Consider the following 26524-nt stretch of genomic DNA (forward strand, 5'->3'; position numbering starts at 1 on the left):
CAAGAGAAATTTGATTCAGGTTCTGTATGATAAAGAACACATCAACAAAAGAAATGTGATTCAGGGTCAGTATGAAAAAGAACACATCAACACAAGAAATGTGTTTCAGGTTCATTATGAAAAAGAACAAAACACCAGAAGAAAGGTGATTCAGCTTCAGTATGACAATGAGCACGACGCCAAGAGAAATGTGATTCGAGCTCAGGGCGCTTCCCATGCTCGTAAAGCTCTGCATTTACCGGAACCAGCTGGATGACACCATCCCGAAGGAGCCCGGGAGCCTGCATAGTGCCATGGAGATCGACCTCTCAGAGAACAAGCTGCGGGCTCAGCAAGATACAGACTCCCTGGCTGCTCCACCTCTTCAAGAACCGCCTGCAAGATAGCATTGTTGGCTTTGGTCCGTATGACGCACCTCGTACGAGTACTTTCCGTCAAGGATGTATACACACGTATCGTACTGGTTCTGCAGGTCACACGTACCAAGCAAGCTAGCTCTCTGGTGGATGGATTCCTTAGGCTAGCTAGCCGACGGACGTATGAGAGCAATTCCTGCTGGACGTGCACGTATACTATACGAGCTCTTGACTGGTCGAACTATCCGACGAGAACAAGGCGAGAACGAAGGCACCGAATCAATGGATTGCAAATAGGCTCGTGTCGAGCCTTGCTTTTGCTTTGTATTACTTTTCTGATTTCTGGTACAAAGACTACACAGGGGTATACGTATATATATTGCTAAGCTAGGCCTACTGCAAACCGACTCGGCAACATATATGTGTACTTCTCGGACACTCATAAGCGGACGTCAGGTTTACTTCTAACATTCACCCCCTAAACATGACATCCTCGATGCGACCTGGATCCCAAATGCGACTACTCGCATGCTTCCTCCTTGGCGTTGCCTTCATCGTTCCTTGTAGCGTACCATTCACCGACTTTGCTGTCGTCGACTCATTCGTAGCTTGACAGCAACAATTCTCGTTGGTCGTGTCTTCAACCTTCACATGTTCGTCGGTGCTTAGTAGACTAACTTTTGAACCATCAAGGGCACATCTTTTGAACCCGAGCATGGCCATACTTTGGTCTAACTTTAAATTCCAAGCAATTGGCGCTTGCTTCAGTCCGTAAAGTGCCTTCTTGAGCTTGTAAACTTTCACTTGTTCGTCTTTCTTCTCGTAGCCGAGGGGTTGTTCCACGTACACTTCCTTTGTGAGATCACCGTTGAGGAAAGCGGATTTAACATCCATATGATGAACCTTCCAATCCTCTTGTGCTGCCAAAGCTAGGAGCACTCTCACCGTCTCGAGTCGAGCAACCGGTGCAAACACCTCATTATAGTCAACTCCTTGACGTTGTACGTAGCCCTTTGCAACGAGTCTTGCCTTGTACTTCACAATGGCACCTTGTGTGTCCTTCTTTAACTTGTAAACCCACTTCAAACCTATCGCCTTTTGGTTTGGAGGACGGGTTACCAAGGTCCACATGTCATTGCTCTCAATTGCCTTCATCTCCTCATCCATGGCGTGCGTCCAGCTAGGACTTTTGCTCGCCTCTACGAAGTTCGCCGGCTCCTCAACTCCGAAAACACATAGTCCGGAGTATTCGAGCGTAACTGACTTTGTGTACTTGTAGACTTTCTTGAGGGTCTTGTAGCGACGAGGCCCTGAGGAATCCGTTGTGGCTTGCGAAGGAGGTGACACAAATTGTGTCGATGTTGATGCACTTGAGGAAGATGGCTGAGTCTCGGGCGTGTCATCGACATCCGCGTCATCGGCGTAGTCGTCGTGACCGTGACCATCATCTTGATTGTCGTCGTCACTATGCGCCTCGTTGTCGATGTTGTCGTCGAGATCTCCGCCTGTGTCATGCGCGGCGTTGTCGCTATCTCCTTGCGACCTATGCGCGTCGTCGTCGGTGTCGGCACCATGATGATCACTACCATTGTGGTCACCTTGGTTGGGCGTCTTGCCAACCACCTGGACATCCTCCCCTGCATCATCATCAGTTGGAAATTCAATCGTGAATATGTTACTGTTTGGAGCATCGTCGGCTGCGGCGCTCCGATTCCACGCTTGGTTTTCTTCAAACACGACGTCGCGTGAAATCCGTAGACGCTTGGTTTGTGGATCGTAGAAGCGATATGCCTTGGTGTCGGAACTCCTCTCGTATCCGATGAACACCATCTTGGTGCTACGATCGACAAGCTTTGAGAGATGCGTCTCCGCCGTCTTCACATGTGCCACTCACCCGAACGTCCGTAGATGAGACACATTCGGCTTACGTCCGTAAATTGCTTCATACGGAGTCTTGCCGAGAACTGCCTTCGTTGGAGCCCGGTTGAGAAGATAGACCGTCGTCGAGACAGCTTCTCCCCAAAAAGTCCCCGACAGGTTCTTGCTCTTGAGTAAACTCCTTGCCATGTCAACGACAGTTCGATTGCGCTTTTCAACGACCCCGTTCTTCTGCGGCGTGTAAGGTGCCGTGAGGAACCTTTTTATGCCAATCTTCTCGCAGTAATCGTTGAATTCGTTCGACGTAAACTCTCCGCCGCGATCTGTCCATAGAGCGTGAATCTTCAATTTGTGTTCCATCTCCGTTGCAGCCTTCAGCTTCTTGAACGCTTCAAACGCCTCATCTTTAGATCGTAGGAGAACGACCCACATATATCTCGAGTAGTCGTCTACCACGAGGAAGAAATACTTCTTTCCCGCGTGAGTTGCTGGGGTGATAGGGCCACATAGATCACCATGGAGCAGCTCGAGTGCATCACTTGCACGATAGGTAGACTGAGCAGGGAACGGCCTGCGGTGTTGTTTTCCAACCAAGCACCCGTCACATACTCGATCAACATGGTCGATAAATGGCATCCCGGATACCATCTCCATCTTTGACATCTTCTTCAAGGCGTAGAAGTTAACGTGTTCAAATCTAGCATGCCATAACCATGAATCATCATCACTCTTGGCGAGCCAACACTCCGGTTGAGATCGATCAAGGTTGAGGATATAGAGCCTATTCCGTGTGCGATTAACACGAGCTAGCACGTTTCGGAGGTTGTCGAAGATCGTCATCACTCCGTTCTCGATATTCACCTTGCATCCATTCTCGTCAAGCTTCCCAATAGAGATAATGTTGTTGCGAAGCCGTGGGATGTAGTACACTCCGGTGAGTATGCGATGTTCGCCTATGAGACCCTCGAAGAGGACAGATCCTTGCCCGCAAATCTCCATAGTTGAAGCATCACCGAACTTGACCGAGCCTTGAACATCATATTCCAGCTCGAGAAATTTCTCCTTGCATCCCGTCATGTGGTTACTGGCACCCGTGTCGAGATACCACGACACATTGTGATCCCCGGATAACTTAGGTGTCACATTCTTCTCATGAAGTAGCACCTTCCGGGTTGGTTTCACAACCACCGTTTCCGCGAGATCACAAACTTCGGCCATCAGAAGACCTGGACCTTCGTCTTCCTGCTTTGCCAAATTTGCCTTGATCTCCCTCTTGTTAGGATTCGGACAATCCTTTGCAAAGTGACCCATCTCGTTGCAGTTATAGCACTGAACCTTGGATAAATCCAAGTTCCGTTGCTTCCGCCCTTTAGATTGGTCCGCCTTACCACGACCTTGTGGCTTGCCTTTTCCTTTGTCTTTTCCGGTTTGTCCGTCGCGCTTCACGTTGCTTGAGCCTTCGCCACCATCACGCCTTCCTTTGCTACTTGGGGCCTCCCAATCTGCGCGCGAGTACATGAGTTGGTCGCTACCTCCTCCTTTGCCTTTCCGACAGCCACGAACATTCTCTTCCCATGTCCGCAAGCGTCCGATTGCCTCCGTTATGGTCATGTCGTCGATGTCGTAAAGCTGCTCGAGCGTGCCGATGATGTACGTGAATTTATCAGTCACCGAACTGAAAAATTTCTTCACAATCTCGGTCTCATCGAGCTTTGCACCAAGCGCGCGGATCTCTCCCACCAAAGTAGTAAGACGCATGGCATAGTCATTCACCGATTCAGTTTCCTCCATCTGCAACTTGTGAAATTGGCGCTTCAACACTTGTGCCCGAGCCTTGGTGACGTGATCTTCTCCGATCCTCATCTCCTTGAGTGCGTTCCACGCCTCTCTTGCCGTCTCGAACTCCGCCAATGTCATTAGCACGGAATCCGGCACGGACTGGGCTATGGCGGCCATGGCACCTTCGTCGGACTCGTCATCGACGTCGTCGTCCGTGATTGCCTGCCACACTCGAAGGGTTCGGAGAATAATTTTCATCTTCACCGCCCACATGCCGTAGTTGGCGTCGGTGAGCATCGGGTACTGGATGGGGATGTTGCGATGCGCCTAGACGTTGGCGCCGCTCGTTCCTCCACCACTGGTTACTGACTTGACGCCCTTCTTGTTCGCCTTGGTACCGCCCTTGCCGGACTTGACCGACTCAACGTCGCTGTCCGCCATCGTAGATCGTAGATCGTCGAGGCTCTAGATATCAATTATTGGTTTTAGAGTGATAGTTTGTATCCTCCGGGAAGCCAAAACACCAAGTGCAAGCTAGCTAGGCAGCAAGCTAGCAGGCAGCTTAATGGATTCTGGCCGTGTACATACACGTGAACTGGAGCTAGCTTAACGCGGCGATTGAACTCGAACGGCTCGGTAAAACTCTAGACGAAAGACGCCGAGTCGATGTATTGCTGAAGGCCCATGTCGAGCCTGGAATACTCTGTATTGTTTTTCGTTTTTCTGGTACAAAGACTACACAGGAGTATATGTATATATATTGCTAAGTTAGGCCTACTGCAAACCAACTCGGCAACATATACGTGTATTCTCGGACACTCATAAGCGGACGTCAGGTTTACTTCTAACAAGCATCCCACGCGAGTTGGGCAAGCTGGGTAAGTAGAATAGACTTGTCCATCAACAACCTGACTGACACAATTCCGATGGAGTTTCAGAACCTGCCCTGCTCGGAGTACATGTAGTCTGTAGTTGTTTGACAATCAAATCCATGGTGACACCCCTCCTTTGCCGCGGGCGAGAAATCTCACCAAGGACGCCTTGGCAGCGAGCGAAATCCCCGCATCCTCCTCTGCGGATGGGCGCACGACCGAGGCGGCGACCGGTACGTATGCCCGCAATTCGGGGGCCCACGCGCACCCGAGGTCGTGCAAGCGCAATGCGAGCCATTGTTGCCTGCCCCGCGTCTCCTCCGGCGGCAGGGTCAACGAGGAGGATGTGTCGTCTCCGTGCGCGAGCAGGAGACACAAACGGGGGGGAAGAAGAACCATTTTTTGGTTGCAAAAGGGGAGATTCAAGTGATAGGCAAGGGGGCATCGGAGCTGCGCGAGGCAGAAGGGAGCGGCGGAGAAGGCAGTTGCGACGGTGGAGAAGGATGCGCGGGAGAGCAGGGGAGGAGCGCGGCGAAGCTGAACAAGGGAGCTCCGGCGTCGATGTGCCTCTGTCGTAGCGGTCGCTTGTCGATTGGAGAAGACGAGGAGCGCGGGTTGTGTCGGGAGTTTGGGGAGGGGTTTTGTGAAAAAATGCCATTGCGACAATAATTTCGGGACGGAGCGAGTACTATATATGAAGAATCAAAATTGTTCGGATACTCAGTGCATATTTTATTTGGAGTATGAATACTGCAGATTTTTATACAAATATTTCAAGTATGTATTTAGAAAAATATCCTACATCCGCAGCTTAATTAATGAACATCGTGCTCATCGTCATTTACCCTCACTAGTGGGGACAGGGCCTATAGTCCCGGCCCGTAAGGGGCTTTAGTCCCGGTTCACCAACCGGAACTAAAGGCCTAACATTTAGTACCGGCCCTGTTCCACGCCGGGACTAAAGGTGCTCCACGTGGGCGCCTCGTAGCGCCCCATGGGCAGGCCCTTTAGTCCTGGTTCGTTACACGGATCGGTACTAAAGAGTTTCAAATTTTGTTTATTTTTGGGTTTTTTTGAATGAAATTATTTTTGGGCTTTAGGGATTTCGGGTTTAGGTGTTCGGGAGATTAACGTGATGCCTCGTTTGGTGTTCGGGAATTAGTTTTCATATAATTTAAATAAAATTAATTATGCAAATATATATAAGATTAACTTATCTTACAAGCGAGCATATATATACAATTATATGAAGATCTGAATTATCGAGACTAGAGCCCGTCTATTCAATTACATGGACGAACATCAGTAATGGCCCCTAGCTACACTAAATTGTCCTTTGTCATCTATAGCTTCCGTCCTCAGAAAGGTCGCAAGCTCCTCTGCAACAGCAATCGTACGTTGCTCTGGTAGGACCTTCGTCCTCATGGCCGTGTACTATATAAGAAGAGGAGATGAATATGAATAGCAATCATGATAACAAAAAATGACCGGTAAAAATAGAGGTGTGAATGTTCATTGCTTACGTCGAATCTGTGATCCTTATGCTCAGAGGTAAACGTGCGAATGGTCTCGCAAACATAGTATCCGCATAGATGCGTTCTCCATGGCTGCTGGTCGCACTTTACGAGAATAGAATATATATAATCAAAATAATAATCTAGCATCATAAATGTATTAAAAATAGAAATATATCATATTACTACTTACCTGAGCCGCTCTAAAGGTCAGCTTCTCATGCTCGATACCGGGATTCACGCACTTGAACCGCTTCCAAACCCTGCCCGACAAGGATAATGATTTGCTAAGTTTTTCATTAATTGATATATCAGAAAATCATCGAAAGAGACCGATAGAGCGCAAGAATGATTGAAATTACCCTTGGAGCATGTCCTGCAGGCTTTGGAACTGTTCCAAGGGTCTCGATAATGGGTCGAAGGCATCAACTCTTACCTTATCAATTTGAATGTCCAACAGAATCCAATGAAAGCTGCACATGTATATATATATATATGTGTGTCAGTAACTTATCAATTACACTTATAAGTGAATGGACACAACAGAGTAAAGACCCTCACCTGAAGTTGTATGGAAATAATATGTGGTCACAGAAATTTTGATTTGTTAGAAACCTTAGAAGGTTTTCCTCCGTCTCCTTGGGTTTATTAGTTAGCGTCGCTATATGTATTTTATCTGGGTCAATAAACCCAATATTTAGGACGTTCTTTCTTTTACAATCCAGAATCTTCATTCTGCATAATAGAGTACAAGTTATATATAGACAATGAATTGAAATAACTAAACAAGTTATATGTAGACAACGAATTGAAAAACTTACAGACAATAGCAACTCATAAGCGATTTGTCGAGGGCGTCGGCGTCGTACATCTGGAAGAGTTCATCAAAGTCGATATGGATTTCTTCGGGGCGGCCGTAGTACTCCCGTGGGACACTCACCACGATCATCGTTCTCCCATTCTTTGATTCACTTAAGTACCATGTATGCAAGTAACTCTGAAAATGTTGAAAGTTGACATGCCATCATCATTTCAACCACATAGCATGTGTTAAAAAGTTGAGAGGGCTACGACAAAAACTGGATGCACTTCGTGTACAAAACGGACAATCTCTCTCGAAGTATCAGCGTCGATGATGGTCGCTACTCCTACTTCCCCTAGTGCATAACCAATATCTAGCACAAGGAGAAGAAGGAGAAACGACCCCCCACAGCAACAGTCGACATTCTTCTTCTCTCATGTATGGTGGATACTCCCTCACCTGATTTTTAAACCGTCGATGATGGTCGCTACTCCTTCTTCCCCTAGTGCATAACAAATATCTAGCACAAAGAGAAGAAGGAGAAGCAACCCCACGCCACGTGGGACTAATGGTCTTTCATTTTTAAATGACTATTTTAATCAAAAATAGATCTGTTACAAAAGACATTTCATTTTTTGAACTTATTTGAACTGAAGACTTTTTGTATATATATGTGGTCGAAATGTGTGATACCATGAAGTTAGAAATGGCTAAACCATTCAAAAGTAGCAAATGAAGTTAGAAAGGGCTAAACCATTCAAATTTGGAAACTATAATGGCACAAACAGAAACTAGACATATATAAATTGGTCCAAGCAGTACATGATACTAGTCCAAACAGTACATAATAATAGCTACCGTAGATATATATATTGAAGGTGACGCTGGCCATAGTTGACGACTCGAATCAGAATGTCCACCTTATTCGAGGTGACGTTGGCCATAGTTGACGACTCGAATCTTGCGGTACAACTCGTATGAAACGTATGCATCTTTTGCTGCATACTCAATGTTGATACGATCAAGTGGGGCCTTCTCCCAAAGTTTGTGCTGAGACTTTGGGAAATTGGTCTTCATATTACCATATTCCTCGTCGATCAAGGCAACTGCCATATGAGCCATCGAAGTCCTGACATGTCGAAGCCTGAATACCGTTTGGAGCTCAATGAGGCAACCAGTTGGTATCTCAATACCGAAGCTGTACCTCATCTTCAGCTTGTCGTTCGTTATGTCAACGGTAGCAAAAGTGATGCCGCTGCGAAGGAAGTCCATGAGTTCTGGACAATGCTTGTCACTACTGCAACAGAAACAAATTAAAATGGAAGAAATATTACATACTGCTGCAATAAGGAAACATGTTTCACTACAACTAAAGAGAAAATTATCTTTAGGATTCAAATAGAACATATTGCTATCCTATGCAATTTTCATATCCTACGAATTGATCAAGAAACCGTAAATTAACTATGACATGTATATATATATATATATATTCTCCCACGGTTTTGGAAATATTCAACAAGCTAGACATATTGCATATTGCTATCCAATGGAACCTAGAGAGATCACTATAGCTATCCAATGGAACCTAGAGAGATCACTAGCTATATGCAATTTTCATGACTATGACATATCATATTGCTATCCAATGGAACCTAGAGAGATCACTAGCTATATGCAATTTTCATAACCTTGGATCAAAGAACACCGCATAAAATCGTATCACTACAACTATGATTTCAATGGAACATATTGAACCAATCAGATTTTTCACATTGTGGAACACTATTCCAATCAGATTGTGTTCCCTTCAACTAATCAAAATTGTTTCACTACAACTATTTGAAGCGAACCAACTATGATTCCAATGGAACATATTAAACACTAGTTGATTCTAATACAATTTTTCAGATTATGGAACACTATTCCAATCAGATTGTGTTCCCTTCAACTAATCAAAATTGTTTCACTACAACTATTTGAAGGGAACCAACTATGATTGAAACAAATAAACTTACAATGTCATTACCTTGGATCAAAGGAAGCCTCAAAACTTACCTCGCCCATTGGAAGATCAAGACATGGTGTTTGAAACATAGTTGGATGACGGCAACACCGCGTTGATCGACCGTGTACTCCAGATGAAGCCCCAAGAACTTCTCATGATCCACTGCGGCGTCAAGCCATCGTTCCTTCAACTGTCTAAGAAAATGCGGCACCTCCGTGCTCTCGTTCGTGTACACGACATCGAGCTTGGTCTTGCCATGTGCGAGCACCTCTCCAAAGCGAGTTGGCATGGTGGAAGAAGAGAAGGGAAGAAGAGAGGGGAAGAACAGAGAAGGGAAGAAACGAGAGAGGAAGGAGAACAGAGAAAGGGCGGCGCGACAGAGACTCTGCTTCGGTTGTGGTTTTGTGAAGCGGGATGCAAACCGTTTGGGACTTTAGTCCCGGGTTGAGCCACCAACCGGGACTAAAGAGGGATACCAACGGTTGCCACCACTACGGCAGGCCACGTGTTAGGCCTTTAGTCCCGGGTTGAGCCACCAACCGGGACTAAAGAGGGATACCAACGGTTGCCACCACTACGGCAGGACATGTGTCCCTTTAGTCCCGGTTTGGGACACGAACCGGGACTAAAGGCTCCTTACGGGCAGGGGCGGATCTGAAGCTAATGTTACCCTGATGCACTACTTAACCTTGACATAAATTTTCGAGCAACAATGCACTAATAAAGATTTGTTTCACAACTTGTAACATGAATTACCAAATATAATAGGAATTGATTCTTTAAAAACAAAAGGCAATAGTCAAACTGCTTAATATAGTGTGACACAGTTACTTGAAAAGGATATCATGGATACCTAATTGTGAATGTGATGGTGCCTTTCTTTTGACAAGAAACTTGTCCATATTATAGGCATGTAACAACTAAAATTACAAATGAGAAATCAAAATTGTGAAGCCAATGAAGTATACCTAATTACAACTTAAAACAATAGCTGATGCCCCATGTTTTGCCAAAACACATAGATTTAAATATATTTCAGTAAGATGTAACTTACTAGCCACAATTTTGTACATACAATTGCTGTGACTTGTAAAAATATATAGAAAAAACAACACAAAAGAAAAGGATATTGAGCAGAATTTGAATCAATTAATGACTGTAATCTGAATGAAAAATTCAAAAACATAATACTAATTAGCTAAGAGAGGGGAAGAGCAATACCGGCGTGCGACGTGGCTACAACTTGTGCGGGAGGCGTGGTCGCATCGGCGCTACGGACTGCTGCGTGAGTCGTCGATCCGTTGTCTGCGGCCTGCCGGTTGCTTCTAGATCGTATGCGTTTGCCGGCCCGCCATCCATCGCGAACGGATTGATTCGATCGATTACCGAGGTTGCGCACCGATTTGCTCGCCTCGCCTGCTCGGGGCATAATACATGAGATGAGGAGACGGATCGAGATCTCTTTTTTCAAGTGTAGAAAAATCATGGATTGGAAAGATGGATCGATAGTTTGTTACATTCTTACGTGCAGGTGTACGAATAATTCTACACACACGGGCTAACAACTAAAGTTTTACGTGAAGGGATCGAGCGTATACGGGTATATGAACGTGACATGGGTAGTGGGCTGTTGGAAGCGAAGCCACCACGCGATCGCACGGTTTGGTTTCAACATAGGACCTGTGGCACACTTGCTGGGCCACCCTGTTGCCTTGGGCCAAATGACTGTTAATTAGCACTAAAACATTTCTTGGACCGTGTAGCTTGTGCCACAGGGTTGACCCATTGGGCTCCGCCCCTGCTTACGGGCCAGGACTAAAGCCTCGAGGAAGGCATTGAGAATTGAGGCGACGTGGCCGGGCCTTTAGTCCCGGCCCAGAGGCAGGCCGGGACTAAAGGATCCCGGCCAAAGGCCCGTTTTTCAGTAGTGCCTGGCAGGCGTGTCGTGGCGGACCGGCTGGTCAGAGAGCGCTAGTCAACAATATGACTGTAGATGAATTTAAATATGGGTATATATATTTTTCGATAAATTGGTTACACTAATACTCACGGAAACATGTATGTGGTCGGAAAAGGGATTCCTCGAATATTGAATAGCCGTTGTTAAGCTAGGTCGCATACTTTATGAAGTATCTCAAACTGTAGCTAGAGCAGCTATCTCCACAGCTGTAAGCCGTCATGGTCAACTGTGCACACCATCATCCCAGCTCACAGTGTTAGATTTGTCCTTGAACGAGTTTCCCTTGAGGACCGACGTGCCATTCACCTCCACCTTAAGGCCGCAATGGTCATGTATTCTACTTCACTAGTGAATTGGGTAACTAGTGCTGCAACATTGCCTTTCAGCTCACACCATAATCACCAATAGTGAACATATAATTGTATGGGACCCCTTTTATCCAAATCAATAGAAGCAAAATCTGAATCCACGTACCCAAAGAGTCATCAAAAATAGAAATGAACGTTGAACATGGCATTTACAATATTTCCACCATTATAGATGGAGAAACCTGCATTGTTAATCGAGGTTTTTCTGTAAAGCGGATTTTCCCCTTCAAAATACCATCCATCTAATAATTTGTTAATGTATGGAATTCTCACCCACAGCTGCGGAGCTCATGATTCTATTAGAAAGTAGAATGACCAACTTTTACACGAATTTTCAAGTGGATGAGATCGGTCGAATGGTCTATGGGATTGCATGTGTTTATGGATTGAACGAGATTCATGCATGAGAAATGATGGAATTTGCCAGCTGTGTGAAAGGAATCGCCTTAAATCTTAAGAATGACAATGTAGGTATTTTGTCTTTGGTTGTGATACCGCTATTAAAAAACAAGATATTGTCAAGCACACTAGATCTAGTGTGGATGTTCCTACGGTTGAGAAGATAGAGAACCTGAAACACCAGCTTTCTAGGACCACCTCCACCGTTCAAGATGGTCTTCGTCCGGACACGACGACCAGAACACACCCAACCATTGGAACTGGAGGGCGGCAGCAGCGCAGCCACCCGGAGGACGTCCTCCACCGCCATCGGCGGGTGTCGATTGGACATAGCAGCCGAGACACACCATGCCAGAGAGGGCTACCGAGCGCAGGCCAAGTCCTGGGGCTCGTAAAGTCCCCGCCGTCATGCTGCTGCACGTAGGCCGCCACCATCGCTACCCTCATGCAGCCCAAACGCTCAGCCGGACATAGACAAGCCCGTGAAGCTCCCATCATCACATTGCAGCGGTGCGGCGTCAACGCCGTCATCCCTGCCGCAAGCCACGCCACAGACCAACCAGAGGCAACGAGGCAGGCCCGACCCAGATCGGGTCGGAGGGGCCCAGATCTAGGCCTGTAGGGCCAAAGCGCCACCAACGACAACACCACTGCCACCGTGATCATCCACGCCGCACCAGAGGAGCCCCGCCACCGCGCCGGGCCACTGTCGCTGAGACGCACCACCAGGCCTCGGGCTGCCCCCACGCCACCCGAGCGAGGAGGGTAAGGGCCGGAGGCCCGCCGCCACCGGGGCCGCCCGACCAATGGTCGGCGCGGCGCACCGGCGATGACGGAAGGAGGAAGGGAAGGAGGCGAGGGAGCGGGAGGCGGGGGAGCGACCCAGCAGCCACGGGGGCGGCGCGGGTTGCGGTAGGGGAGGGGGAGTGGGGACGAGGCTCTGGGCGGGCGCCGACGGTGGCCGGCGGCAGCATGGGAGGAACCCTAGCGGGTCGCGGGAGGGAAGGAGAGCAGCAAAGTGACGCTAAAAAAAAAGTACACACCCCTAATTAAAATCGGTTTGGATCGCAAAGCTAGCCGTATCCACAACCGTGTCGATCGGTGATTGCTCAAAGTCCGATCCGAACTAGACTCGCGATCCTCTTTGGGTCTATATATATACAAGGAGAGGGCCCGATCCAGCATTACCTACGTACGTGAAACCCTCGATCCGCCCGGCCGCCCACCATCGCCGGCCAAGTTGTTCAGGCTGCACGTAGCTGCTCCCGAGCGCGAATCGACCAGCATCCGGTCTAATCACCGTCTTGGCCTCCAGATCGATGGCGCTGAACGAGAGCCTCGCCAGGTTCTGGCTGCTGCAGGAGAGGAACCAGGCGACGCTATCCGCCATAGCTGCAACCAGAACCTCTTCATCGTCATCCGCCAAGCCATGCCATCAGCAACCCGCCCCAACTTCACGGCCGGCGGCTAAACCGTCCACATCCGCGCCTGCGCCTGCCGCCGTCGTCAGATTCTCCGACGACACGGCGCGGCTACAGAAGATCAACGATGTGAGGAGGTCCACCGTCGGGCGACAGATGAAAACCGTAATCGACCTGCTCGACAAGACGAGGGAAGCTCTTACGGCGCATCAGATCAACGAACAGACCTACGTCGACATCGACGGCAACAGGACCCTCGCCGAGAGCCTGAGGAACAACCCCAAGGTGCGCTTCGACGGGCAGCGCTTCTCGTACAAGCCCACGCACGACGTCGCGGGCAAAGCCGAGCTGCTTACGCTGATCAAGAGCTTCCCCGACGGCCTCCCGGCTTCGGAGGTGAAGAAGGCCTATCCGGCCGTGGAGGACGACCTGCGGGCTCTCGGATCCTCGGGTGATGTCTATCTGCTGCCGGGCGAGGGAGGCATCGTCGCGTACCCGAACGACCCGAGGTTGAGGACGATGGAGGTGGACGCTGAGTTGAAGAAGCTGTTCCATGAGGTCAAGCTGCCGCGGGAGATGCTCGACATCGAGAAGGAGCTCCGGAAGAGCGGCGAAGAGCCGGCGACCGACACGATGAAGCGGCGCGCGGCGGAGCAGGTCCATGGCGGGCAGCCGAATCCCAAGAAGGCCAAGAAGAAGTCGCGCGGGATCACCAGTAGGACCAAGCTCACCAACGTTCATCTCCCGTGGCTCTTGGACCTGCCTGTGGACTCGAAAGATTTCATCTGATCTCATCTCATGGGTGTGTAAATCATGTATGGCACGTGGAGTGGATGTTGTGACTTTCTGTTGGATTCCATATATACTCTGCCGTCCCAAGATGCACTTGCCCAAGTACTACAATTCTAGGACCGATATTCTCTTCTAAATTTATGATGTGTTAGGGGCTTATGGCATCACCAACGCCGGCCTTTAAATCACCCGTAACCGTTGAGACCGCACGGTCTTGACGTATTTTGACATCCAATAAGGTCTTGACGTATTTCCCACAAACCAGAGACAAAGTGAAAACCAGTTTCTCAACAGTATCGCTTGAACAGGCATATGTATAGTCTAATAAACAAGAAACAACATAAGCAATCCAACACGAGTCATGGGGGATGTATAGGAACGAATATGTACGTAAAGGTCTCTTGCCTTAGGGGTGCATACTTGCCTTTAATAGCATCAATGGAAGAGCCAATATGAATGTGATACACTTTCGAGCATATATACACATCAAACCTTTTTTCCATACACCGGTTATTGATTTGACTATATATATATGAAGTTTTTCCTGTCAGGGAGGGGACGAAATGTCCACGAGAATAGAATCTATCCGTGCGTCCTAACATGCGGATCATCCGCACCGTTATATATTCTGCTGCACTACAGTTTTCTTTTGCCAAAACGCCTGTCTCTGCTCTCGAAGGAGACGAGTGCTTCAAGATATTCAGCCTCCCCGAAATCAGGCCAGAGCGTGTCAGTGAAGAAGAGCTCTGTGTAGGCCGACTGCCAAAGCAGGAAGTCGCTAAGCCTCAGTTCGCCGCCGGTCCTGATGAGTAGGTCAGGGCAAGGGAACTCGTGTGTCCAGCTCGTGTGGAGTTCATTGGCGAATAGTGACTCGTCGATCTCCTCCGGTCTGACCAGCTTATTGTGCACCTTTTGGGCAAGCTTCTGGCATGCTTGCAAGACGTCCCTTTGCCCGCTGTAGCTGATAGCTAGCATCAGGTCGAGCTGTGAATTGCTTCTTGTTTCCTCCTCGGCATCTTGTGCAGTCTTCTGCAGATACTTCGGCAGCCTTGAGCAGTCACCAATTACGCGTAGACGAATTCCTTCCCTGCAAAACATGAGAATCTCCTCTCTTTATTGTCTGCATACATGTATGCAAAAATATACATGCGGCACATAGTTTCATGAAACAAAGTTTTTTTTATTTCGTCTGTACAAAGAAGACAAATTTTAGTGCTTCTAAATAGGACACATTGTTTTATCTTCTTTGGACAGGGGACAAAAAAAGTTTTTTTCACCAAACTTTCTGCATAGAAGTCCGTGCGCAACATTTTTCTGAATTTTTTGGCATTTCAGAATGTGTTTTCCAAAGTGAGTTCATATGTACCCAGGTTCATCCACACACTTTCCAGCCCCACTAACTCAATTGTCTTCACGTGCAATTATGCAAACTCATGCATGCCATCATGCATGCCACATTAAATTCAATATTTTGAACATGCAACTATCCTGACCTACTAGTACTATACATTGGAATAAACCACGTTAACATGCATGCATCATACATGTCACTCAAATTAAAAAAAAACAGCTATTTAATCATCGAATATACTAAATTATATGTGCTTGAGTTTCAATTCCCATATTGCAAATCACAAAAATAAAGTTCTATACTGCCAAATCTCATAGAAATTACTGCATCCAATTTCTGCTGCAACACACGGGTATCATCTCTATTTCTATGTGTGTCTGTGTGTGACACACAGAGAGAGAGAGAGAGAGACGTCAATTAATTGATCCATTAAATGACAAAACATAATATCTTACAACCAACTGGATTGGACTTCAACCGGGCTGGAAGGGATGCATATATCCAATAATAGCTGTGTCCTCTTTTTCTTTCACTTGTTACTTTCAATTGATGTGTACTGGATTTTTGATAGTATGAACTTAATAAACATGACTGCGTGCATCGTGTTATGTAGAGCCTATTGTGAAACCTCCTCAGAAAGAAAAAAATGTACTACCTTGCAAACTGGGCGACATTGTCTTGGATGAACCGATCAAACACGCCCATAAGAAAGTCAACCTCCTCCTACGAATTCCAAAAGATTTTGAACAGTGCTCATGCTTACTACTCAAAAAAGATCAATTAGGCTGGTCATAGTGAAAAGTAACTTAGACTAGTAACACGCATACATTACTATTCTATGTTACTACCTCTATTATGGATAATGTCATATGTGTGGTAACAGAGATATCTTCATTTATGATTTTATAAAGTCATTTTGCATTGAAAAGCGTCATGTGATGTTAACATATTATGTTACTCTATCTGACTCTCTCCCCGTTAATTACTTGGCACATTATCTTTTATGTTTATGTGGCATCTACTCCATCCGTTTCTAAACATAAGTTTTTAGATGTAACTTATTTTGCTTCGTACGTAGCCCATAGTAAAATTTCTTAAAAGACATATATTTAGAAATGGATGGAGTATATTACTATATGTTATTTCCACTATGACGAGCCTTAGGGGTTAGCAGTGTATGTATTGCCTTGGGACGGTTCCAGTTTCGTAAGGAGAAGGCGAAGACAGTGAGCACGCGGATTCCCCAGGCGCGTGAGAGCCGCACCGTCTCCTTGAGCGCGGGCTGCAAAGCAGCGTGCCCGGCCGATGTCGGCATGCCCCGCGCGCGTGCCCAACGTGAGTGCCCGTCCATGGTCACCGCCACGTGACGCGGCAGCGACTCGGCCCGCAGCCCTGCCGGGAGGATTCCTTCACCCGGCGGGCCGGTACAGGCGCGGAGGCGCGGCCTCGCTTCATGGGAGGTCCCTCGCCGATGGAAGGGAGAAGCAGCAGCTCGTAGAGCGCTGCGTGCTCGGAGGGAGAGCTGCATGGCGTGGGGGCAAGACAGTGCATCTCGGAGTTGGGAGCTATCTCAAAACGATGCCCAGTACCATCATTATATAGGCCGGTAGACGTACTGATCCCGCGCGCTCAACGAGATAAATGAGATGGTGGGCTGATCCCCGCGTTTTTTTCATCTTGCCAGTGGCTGCACCCACGTTTTTCCTTTTGCCAGTGGCTGCACCCACGTTTTTACTTTTGCCATCGTCGCGTCGGGTGATGATATCTGTGAAGATTGGGATGGAGAGAGAATCAATAATGAACAGTAATCTAAAAACTGGGTTTCTGTATTAACAATGATGATCTCTACTTTTAAAGGAGGAGTCTACGGTCGTGATGACGGGTTTGGTAGCTCACGTTCATCGGTTTATCTTCGTCTCTCCTCCCACCTTTGTTCGGATTTTTTTTCGTCTCTCCTTCCATCAACATCTATTTTGTCTGATGTTTTTCTGATCATCTCCCACCACCACCCCTTCATGTTGGCTTCTTGTCCACGAGTTTCTTTTCTCTCAACTCTTTCCTTACAAATCAACAACTTTTCTAACATACAGAAGATAATAGATCTAACTTTCTGAAATTAACCAAATCAACTGATCCCTATATTAGTGCAATTTTCTTTAGAAAATCCACTGGTTTCTCTATTCCTAATTAGAAAGTTGGTAGCCGGCGTTCATGATTTTTTTCGTCTCTTGATTTGGGACTGGTCTGTGGGATTTCGGACGCCCGCATCGGTGCGACCTGATTGGGTGACCTGTGTTGGATGACTAAAATTGTCCGAACAAACTGGTCTGAATATTTACCGACGTTTTGATGATCGGCCACCATAGATGACCCGATGGACGTTAAAGAGCCCCCTTCATTACTGTTGTTTGACGAAGTGGTTAACTAGTTTGCAAAGAGGAAGAAAGGGTTGGTTCACCGTACCTGTAGTGTCTAATGTCTACTGATACATACAACTTGGGGGTACCGTGGTCCTTTTCTACTGCAGCCAGTTTCAGGGTCTATAAATATATCTATAGCTAGAGTTCCGTATGCAGCACAAGTCTTATAGCTCTTCCAGAAATTTGCAACACATCACCATTGATCAGATGGACACGATTAGTGCTGCTGCTACTGCTGAAAAGATGGACGCCAGCGCTGCCTTCGCCCCATCAGTGTGGGGTGACTTCTTCGTCACCTACGTCCCTCCTCCCACACAGGTATGCCATACCGTGTGTACTCCTTTCTACCTGCACATCTGGTATAGCTTCCCAATTACTTTAGCACGTACTATATGCACAACACAATTCTAGCTAAGCTTCACCGGGAGATTACAGAAGTTTACTTAGCGATGGTGAGAGTATTATGCGTGGTAAGATAAACGAATATCTATGTTTTCAATTACTCTACGTGATCTGAAATCCTGAAATATACACGCAGTCGTCGGAGGAGTGGATCAGGGAGAGGGCAGAGGAGCTCAGGAGGCGAGTGCACAGGAAGTTCTTCATCGAGGACGGCGAGGCCATTGGCGTGGCCAAGTCAGTGGCACTGGTTGACACGCTGGAACGTCTCGGCCTTGGCAGCCACTTCCGCGGGGACATCGCCGCGGTCATTAGCCGTATCCACCTTGCAGGGGATGAGTATGTCGGCTACGACGATCTCCACGTCGCTGCCACTCGCTTCCGCCTGCTCAGGCAGCACGGCCTCTGGGTGTCTACAGGTAGTTACATATTGTTTTTTGCTAAATGTCAGGTACCTGATTTATTTTCTTCTTATGTGTCGATTTTGGATGATGGCAAAGTTGAAGCGACATGACCAGCGGCGGCAGCGACGAGTTGATCCCGGCAAGGCCGAGCCAGGTCCACACCAATAACTGAAAAACGCTGTAAGTGGGAGCGAGCTGCGGGCTGCGGGCTGCGGGCTGCGGCTTCCCACCGGAGGCGAGGAATCAGGTTGATAGCTGCGACTCAGGGGCTCAGGGCATGGGGGCCGTCGCTGATGCGGGAGGGGGGTGGCCGAGGTGGCGACAGGCACGGCGATGGGTGGAGGTTGAGATGAGGCCCATGATGATGGTGCAGCGGGCGGTAGCGACTACGATGGCCGTTGGATACAGATTGGATATTCCAAAAATTCGGTTGACGCCCAAAGTTTACAAACATTCGTTAATTCTATTTTATTTTGGAAAAGAAGGAACATAGTCTCAAGACTCTACATCAATTGATGCATGCAGCCGTATTATTAAACAAAGTATAAGAACAAAATCTTAGATTCACAATGTGCTCACAAGATAAGCATAAAAACAAGTGCGCAAGTAAATGAAAACTGCCATGAGCGGCGAAACCAAATGTGGATTACGATGCCTATATACATAGCCTATTATTAGCTTATCATTCAAATCGGCTGAAAATAGCCCGTGCGACCGTCTTTCATCAGTTGTACCCAATAACCTTAAGCTTCTTGTAATCCGTAGAAGAAACCCTCGTTAAATAGTTGCTCGCTTAGGGCATCTCCAATACAATTTCAAAGAAAACACCGCAAACGTCCGTAGACACGGATACGAGAGCCAGTCATCCAACATTATATCTTGTAAACGTCCGTCTTCCAAAAGAATAACCATGTGCTGCAACTTTCTGCCAAATGCATGCCTCATATGAAAACTAGTTAAGCACCTCATATAACCTTATAATAACTAGTTAAGCACCTAGTGCTAAATAGAAGACGAGCTCCATACAACTTCTTTTTTAATATCCAAAAATCACATATTGAACATTTGGAATTTTTTTTAAAAGTCACACATGTTCATATAGATGTATATTACACTGTAATCACACATGTTCATATGAATGTATACTACACTGGTGAGGGCTTCACTGAAAAGACAAAAACTTGATTTTGTAAATGATTAACAGTACATGCATTGTTCACAAGTTTTTTTTTGTGTAGCTCTCATCATAATTTATTTCATCGGCATACATTATACACATGTAGAATACATCTGTATGAACGTATAGAGTTATTTTCAGAATTTTATGAAACTTGAAATGTGAATTTTGAATTTTTTTTTAAAGAAGGAGCTTCATGGAGCTCGTCCTCCAAAAGGCCTTACTCTATATGAGACCAAAGTGCCAATGAAGTCCTAAATTTGGAAATTCAAGCTTTTCAATTAAAAAAATCGCAGAAAAATATGTATATACATATTATATAGACATAATGTATATATGTGTAAATTTTCAGATCAAAATACGTTTAAATGAGAGATATCGATGACCTTTTAGCACATGTATTGTCCATTCTCAAAGTCCATGATTTTGTTTACAGTTTGCAGATCTAGATATTTCATCCTAAAATATTAAGCACGTACACATTACATTCTTGTATACATTTGTATTTTTACTGAAGTTCCTGAAACTAAAAAGTTTGGATTTACTTTTTTTTTAAATGTCGTACTCTCTCATATAACTGTATAATAACTAGTTAAACAGCTATTTGGTTGGCTTCCGTCAAGATAAATAGTGGTTTCCACCAAAGCTACTACTCTCCCCGTTCTTAAATATAAGGTTTTTTAGAAGTTTCACTACAAGATCACATGTAAAAATATTTATACGTATTTTAAAGTAGATTCATTTATTTTACTTTGTATATTTTCCTCTTGTGAAATATCTGTAGAAAGACTAATATTTAGGAACGGAAAAAGTAGTCCATATTAATATTTTTGCGAAAGCTACTCGTCCATATTTACATCTTTCCCTCAAATACATGCATGCTAACGGTCACATGCTAAACACATTTCCCCCAAATACATGCGCTAATCCTTCTTCTTCCCGCCAAACAGTAGCCCTCCATAAAATTTATATGATGGCTTTTGACTTGTCATGTGGATATTCGGACTTCTGCGAAGCTCTAGCATATTTTCTTCCAGTTTGCGGAATTGCATGAATATAGATAAGAGATGCGTCCGCGGACAAAAACAGTCCGCGTTGGATGGCAAAGTGCGTTCAGACAGCTCAGTCCGGACGTTCCTTGCTATTTAAGGGTCTGCATTGGACATGCCCTCACATATCACAAACTATTTTTTGGACACCGTATATAGCATCAACTAGTAATGAGTTCTGATTCTAAATCAACATGCAGGTGTGTTCGACAAGTTCAGAGATGACACAGGCAGTTTCAGTGCAAGCCTAAGCAACGACCCGAGGGCTCTGCTGAGCTTGTACCACGCGGCTCACATGGCGGTACCAGGCGACGCTGCTCTAGACGACGCCATCACTTTCGCACGTCTTCACCTCGAGTCCATGAAAGGAGAGCTCGGGTCACCAATGGCGCAGCAGATCGCCCGCGCCCTCGACCGCCCTCTCACGCGGTTCTCTAGACTGCTGGAGACCATGCATTACGTTTCGGAGTATGTGCAGGAGGAGGCGCACGACGACACACTGTTAGAGCTTGCTAGGCTCAACTCTAACCTCATGAGATCCCTTCACCTCAGGGAGCTCAAGGCCCTGTCCTTGTAAGTCCATTACTACATTTCCAGTTTGGTCAGTTCTCTTCAAGAGAAAGGTGTGACAGCTCCCGGTTGTCTAGGCATCCTTTATAAACAGTAAAATAAAAAAAATAGTAAATAAAATCTAAAAATCTGAAACTTTGCATTATCAAAGATGATCAGACTTTGTAGGTTCCTACTAGTTTTCATGTCAAAATATCATGAGAAAGACATACAAACAATTTTCAGATTAAAGTGCTAAAAGGGTTCAAAACTTTAAGCACTTAAATATTTTCCATGTGTAGAGCTCCTTGAATAGTTTTTTGGCATGAAAACTTGCAAATACCTACAAAGTTTCATCATCTTTGATGCTGCAAAGTTTCAGATTTTTGTAATTTTATTTTTTATTTCTTTTGATTTTACTATTAATAGAGGGTGTCTAGGCACCCGGGAACTGAAAATCCACTCTCTTCTCTTCAATCTATAAATTGCTGGGGAACTTCGAGATTGATGTTTCTTCCATGCATGGAATATACCATGCATGCATTACTGTCAGTTACTGCTTTGAGATCCATGGCAGATTTTTTTGTTTTTTCTTTGTAAAATTTCCCTTGTTTCAAGATACTAGGTGATGTTTCATTACTAGTTTTTATTATTATTTCAAAGTACAAGCAAAGCACCTGTTAAACAAGTTCATTGTCATGGTACACAATGGAGTATGATATATTTTGAAACGAGAGAGAAAGCTGGATGGAACATTATTTAACACGGATCTGAAAGCAATGACAGATGGGAATATCTCGAGCATGGTTGCATTTCATTTCTCCATGGAATTCTTGTGCTTTCTAGATTTGTAAAAAAAGACCAGTTTTGCTAAAAAAATATTGATAAATTTATGTTGCCTCAGTCTTAGTTTTGAAACTGAAACCAAACCACTCTCAATTTCTCATTTTCAAGCCACACATGTTTTTTCTATTTTATGAAATTTACACATGCAAGTTTCTTACCAATACCATGGTGTGTGATTGATTTCATAGTTTTTTCTAAATTTAAGAAAATGCTAACCGGTGTACCAACTTTGAATCCAATCCATATTGTTTCATACCTAAAAACATAGCTGCCAATTCTAGTAACATAAATAATGAGTTGCATGTTTGTTGATCATGGGGTGAAGTTGAGAATTATAAATTTAAAAGAGTCCCACATAGACCTCTTGAGGCTTAGAAATGGGAGTTTTTTTCTAGATCAAATACATTTACACAAGTTATGCAGATAGAACCTGCTAATATTAATTAAAAGAAGAAATCTATTACTATCCTGCAAAGATATTTTTTTGAAAAGGAGGGCTAGCTGCCCCCGACCTCTGCATTGCAATGATGCATGCAGCGATAATCCTCCAAAGATAATTGGGAGAAGAAATCACCACTGGGAAGTAAAGACTTATTCGAGGTAAATTGGCGATGTTAAATTTTCTAACATGCAGGTGGTGGAGGGAGCTTTACGATACTGTAAATCTGACGTACACTCGGGACCGTATGGTGGAGATATACTCTTGGAGCTGTGGAATGCTTCCTGAAGAGGAGCACTCTCGTGCACGCTTGTTTTTCGCGAAGATTTTTGGAATTGCCTCATTTCTGGACGATACTTTTGATGTCCATGCCACCATAGATGAGTGTCATAGTCTCAACCAAGCAATGCAAAGGTACATATGTAGAAGTAACTCGCTTATTTTGACGTAATTGAAGGGACCTTATAATTGGCATTTAGTAGACCTCTATAGCACCTCCTCCAAAAAATGCAGGATATAATTTGACTACCTAAATTCAAGCTTTTATTTACACGTATTGTTTTTATCTGCAGGTTGGATGAAAGCGCAGTTTCTATTCTACCCGAATACCTACACACGCTATACCTCAAAACCCTAAGCAATTTCAAAGAATTTGGGGATCTTCTAGAACCACATGAGAAGTACCGCATGTCTTATGCTAAGAAAGCCGTATGCACATATGCTGATTTTTTTTGTACTTGATGAAAAGTTTATCCCTTCCACACACCTATACTATTAATTTTCTCCTTAATCATTTTCTTTCTCGCATAACCTTCTACCCACATTCAGGTTGTCCAATTTCTTCCAGGTTCCATACATCATGGTATTTTCCTTTATTATTTTTAACATATAAATGATTAATAAGATTGTACTACCTCCGTTCATAAAGAAGTGACATTCTGAGTATACAACATGTACAGTCAAACTTTATAATATTTGAAGTTACTTGTTTCAAGTATCTGGACTGGTACTTAAAAACTAAGTCTGTATAATTTATGCGTTATGTGCATATACTATAGTAGTAAAGTGTAGTACTCAAAATTCCTCCTTAAAAGTAGCTAAACATCATTTATTTTGGCAAGAGTTCCAAACTAAGGGCATGTCTTAAATTATTGTGAGTGCAGTTCCAACTGCAGTCGGAATACTATATGCAGGAGGCAGAATGGACAAATAACAAGCACCGTCCTACCTTTGAGGAACACATAGGGATATCTGGCATGTCCTCTGGCATACCTATGTTTGTCGTCATGGCCCTGATGGGTTATGATAGCAAAGTCGCAACCCAAGAGGTATTTGAGTGGGTGAGCGTGCCCGTCCCCGACGTGGTTCGAGCGGGTGCACTCATCGTCCGCTTCCTCAACGACATCTCTTCATATAAGGTACATGTATACATATGTTCATCCAAAAAATTCCATACAAATTCTTCATTTTTATTTTTTATAAATTTCAGAAAAAATAAAAAGAAAGAATTTTCAACCCACAAAAAAGGAAGAAAATTCATTCATGACATTTGACAACCCATGCGTTGACCCTACTATATGCAGTTGGGGAAGAACAAGAAAGATGTGGTTAGCACCGTGGAGTGCTACATGCTGGAGAAGGGCTGCACGGGGGAGGAGGCCGTGGCGGCGATCGCCGCCATGACCGAGCACATGTGGAGGGTGATGAACCGAACTTGTATGGAGATCGACCGTGCGCTGCTGCCGGCAGCGCAGCTGGTGGTGAACATAGCCGGAATGTCTGAGGTTATCTATCTACACGGCAGGGACGGCTTCACCTTTGGCAGCCACGCCAAGGACCTCGTCAAGGCGCTCTTCCTCGACCCTATCCCCCTTTAGATTGGATTGGATCGAGCTGCACATACGTATAAATGATTAAATAAACCTGCTATCGGAATGTTGGTACATAGTGCAGTGAGCTCTACGTATAAGTTGTTGTTTTCCTGTGAAGAATTCCGCTAGCTTGGCATGTTGGTACCAAAATACTACCTCGCTGTCTATTTGCTTGGCTGAATTTCATGGAAGGAAATAATAGACTGTTGTTGGCCGAGGGAGAAATTCTGCTCCAAGATGTCCTCTATATGCTTGGTAGTCGACAGAGCAATTACTGTATTCCTAAAACTTTATAACTTTTCTGCTTGCTTTAAATACGCCTTTTTTTTAGAAAAGGAGGTCGAGCCCTGGCCTCTGCATCGAGTGATGCATACGGCCATATATTATTAGCCAAAAAAAGTCTCCACCGAGTACAAAATGTCTGAAGCAAAAAGGGAAAAGAAGAAAAGAACGATACAAGGCATTACTCATGCCCAAGCCGGAGATGGCAAACAAATAAATAGATGACTAAACACCTATCCTATTAACATGACGCCATCCAAACCGGTTGAAAATACCCTGTGCTACCATCTCCCATCGGACACACCCAGTACCCATAGGTTCCCTGGCGACCACAGGAGTGAGTGATGACCAAGTGCGGATCAGTGCGGTAGCTCTGTGAATAACATGCAGGAAGTGAAAATCGTGTTGTCTGTTAAACACCAAGTCATTCTTGCAATTCCAAATTGCCCACGACAGTGCACAAGACCCCACGCGAATAAGTTTAGCAGAATGTACATCCACCTCATTTAGCCACATCCCAAATAACGTGGTTATACTGTTTGGAGGAATGATGTTAAAAGCAATATGTAGCGAACGCCAAACCAGCTTAGCCATAGGACAAGTAAGAAAGAGGTGTTGTATTGTTTCTTTAGCCGGACAGAAACTGCATCTAGAGTTACCATTCCAATTTCGCTTGGCAAGATTATCTTTCGTTAGAATTACCCCTTTATGAACAAACCACATAAAGACTTTGACTCTAAGAGGGACTTTGATCTTCCAAATATGTGCCGATTTTGGAATAGGTGTAGAATCGATGAGATTCAAATACATCGATTTAACCGTGAATATTCCATTGCTAGTCAACTTCCAATATACACGATCAGGAGTGTGAGACAGGTTGACATCCATCAACCTTCTCACAAGATGCAGCCAGCTGATCCATCTACTCCCAATAAGAGATCTGCGGAATTGAATATTCAGAGGAATCTCGCTAAGTACTGACGCAACGGATGCTTGCTGCCGTTGTGCAATATGGTACAGCTGCGGATATTGAAATGCTAGAGGCATCTCCCCTAACCAAGTATCTTCCCAGAAGCTAGTCGATTCACCATTACCAATGATGAATCTAGTTCTACAGAAGAAAGCATTTTTAGTCCGCATCAACCCTCTCCAGAAAGGAGAATCCGTTGGATGAGCTGTAACCTGAGATAATGATTTGTTCTGTAAGTACTTGTTCTTCAAAATTTGTACCCACATACCTTCGGTTTCCGAAGATAATCTAAACAGCCATCTGCTGAGTAGACACCTATTTTTAATCTCTAAATTTTCAATTCCTAAACCACCCTGATCTTTGGGTCTACAAATAATATCCCATCTAGTCAGCCTATACTTGACCTTAAGCTCATCACTTTGCCAGAAGAACCGGGATCGATAGAAATCCAGTCTTTTCCGTACCCCAATGGGAACTTCGGAGAAGGATAGGAGAAACATGGGCATACTCGTTAGTACTGAGTTTATCAGCACTAGCCGTCCTCCATAAGAAAGAAGCTTGCCCTTCCAGCAACTCAGCTTTTTCTCAAAGCGATCCTCGATACATTTCCATTCCTTG

General features: G+C 45.2%; 3 protein-coding genes across 3 annotated transcripts; 2 read left to right on the forward strand and 1 right to left on the reverse strand.

Annotated features, from left to right (window-relative positions):
* The first annotated feature begins 13255 nt into the window (after nucleotides 1-13255).
* Nucleotides 13256-14146, forward strand: LOC123442519 (general transcription factor IIE subunit 2-like). The gene has a single exon (XM_045118585.1). The coding sequence runs from the start codon at nucleotides 13256-13258 to the stop codon at nucleotides 14144-14146; it is 891 nt and encodes a 296-aa protein (XP_044974520.1).
* A 585-nt stretch (nucleotides 14147-14731) lies between these two features.
* On the reverse strand, nucleotides 14732-17028 carry LOC123441341 (cis-prenyltransferase 4, chloroplastic-like). Its single transcript, XM_045117820.1, has 3 exons — nucleotides 16687-17028; nucleotides 16156-16223; nucleotides 14732-15236 (listed from the first exon to the last, which is right to left on the reverse strand). Exons 1-3 carry the CDS (start codon nucleotides 17026-17028, stop codon nucleotides 14786-14788), a joined length of 861 nt encoding a protein of 286 aa, XP_044973755.1. The 3' UTR covers nucleotides 14732-14785.
* A 1107-nt stretch (nucleotides 17029-18135) lies between these two features.
* On the forward strand, nucleotides 18136-24660 carry LOC123442521 (eudesmanediol synthase-like). Its single transcript, XM_045118586.1, has 7 exons — nucleotides 18136-18238; nucleotides 18459-18738; nucleotides 21150-21522; nucleotides 22979-23197; nucleotides 23356-23491; nucleotides 23947-24201; nucleotides 24367-24660. Exons 1-7 carry the CDS (start codon nucleotides 18164-18166, stop codon nucleotides 24658-24660), a joined length of 1632 nt encoding a protein of 543 aa, XP_044974521.1. The 5' UTR covers nucleotides 18136-18163.
* The last annotated feature ends 1864 nt before the right edge of the window (nucleotides 24661-26524 follow it).

Source organism: Hordeum vulgare, chromosome 3H (assembly GCF_904849725.1).
Source record: "Hordeum vulgare subsp. vulgare chromosome 3H, MorexV3_pseudomolecules_assembly, whole genome shotgun sequence".
In the NCBI taxonomy this organism is placed as follows: Eukaryota; Viridiplantae; Streptophyta; class Magnoliopsida; order Poales; family Poaceae; genus Hordeum; species Hordeum vulgare.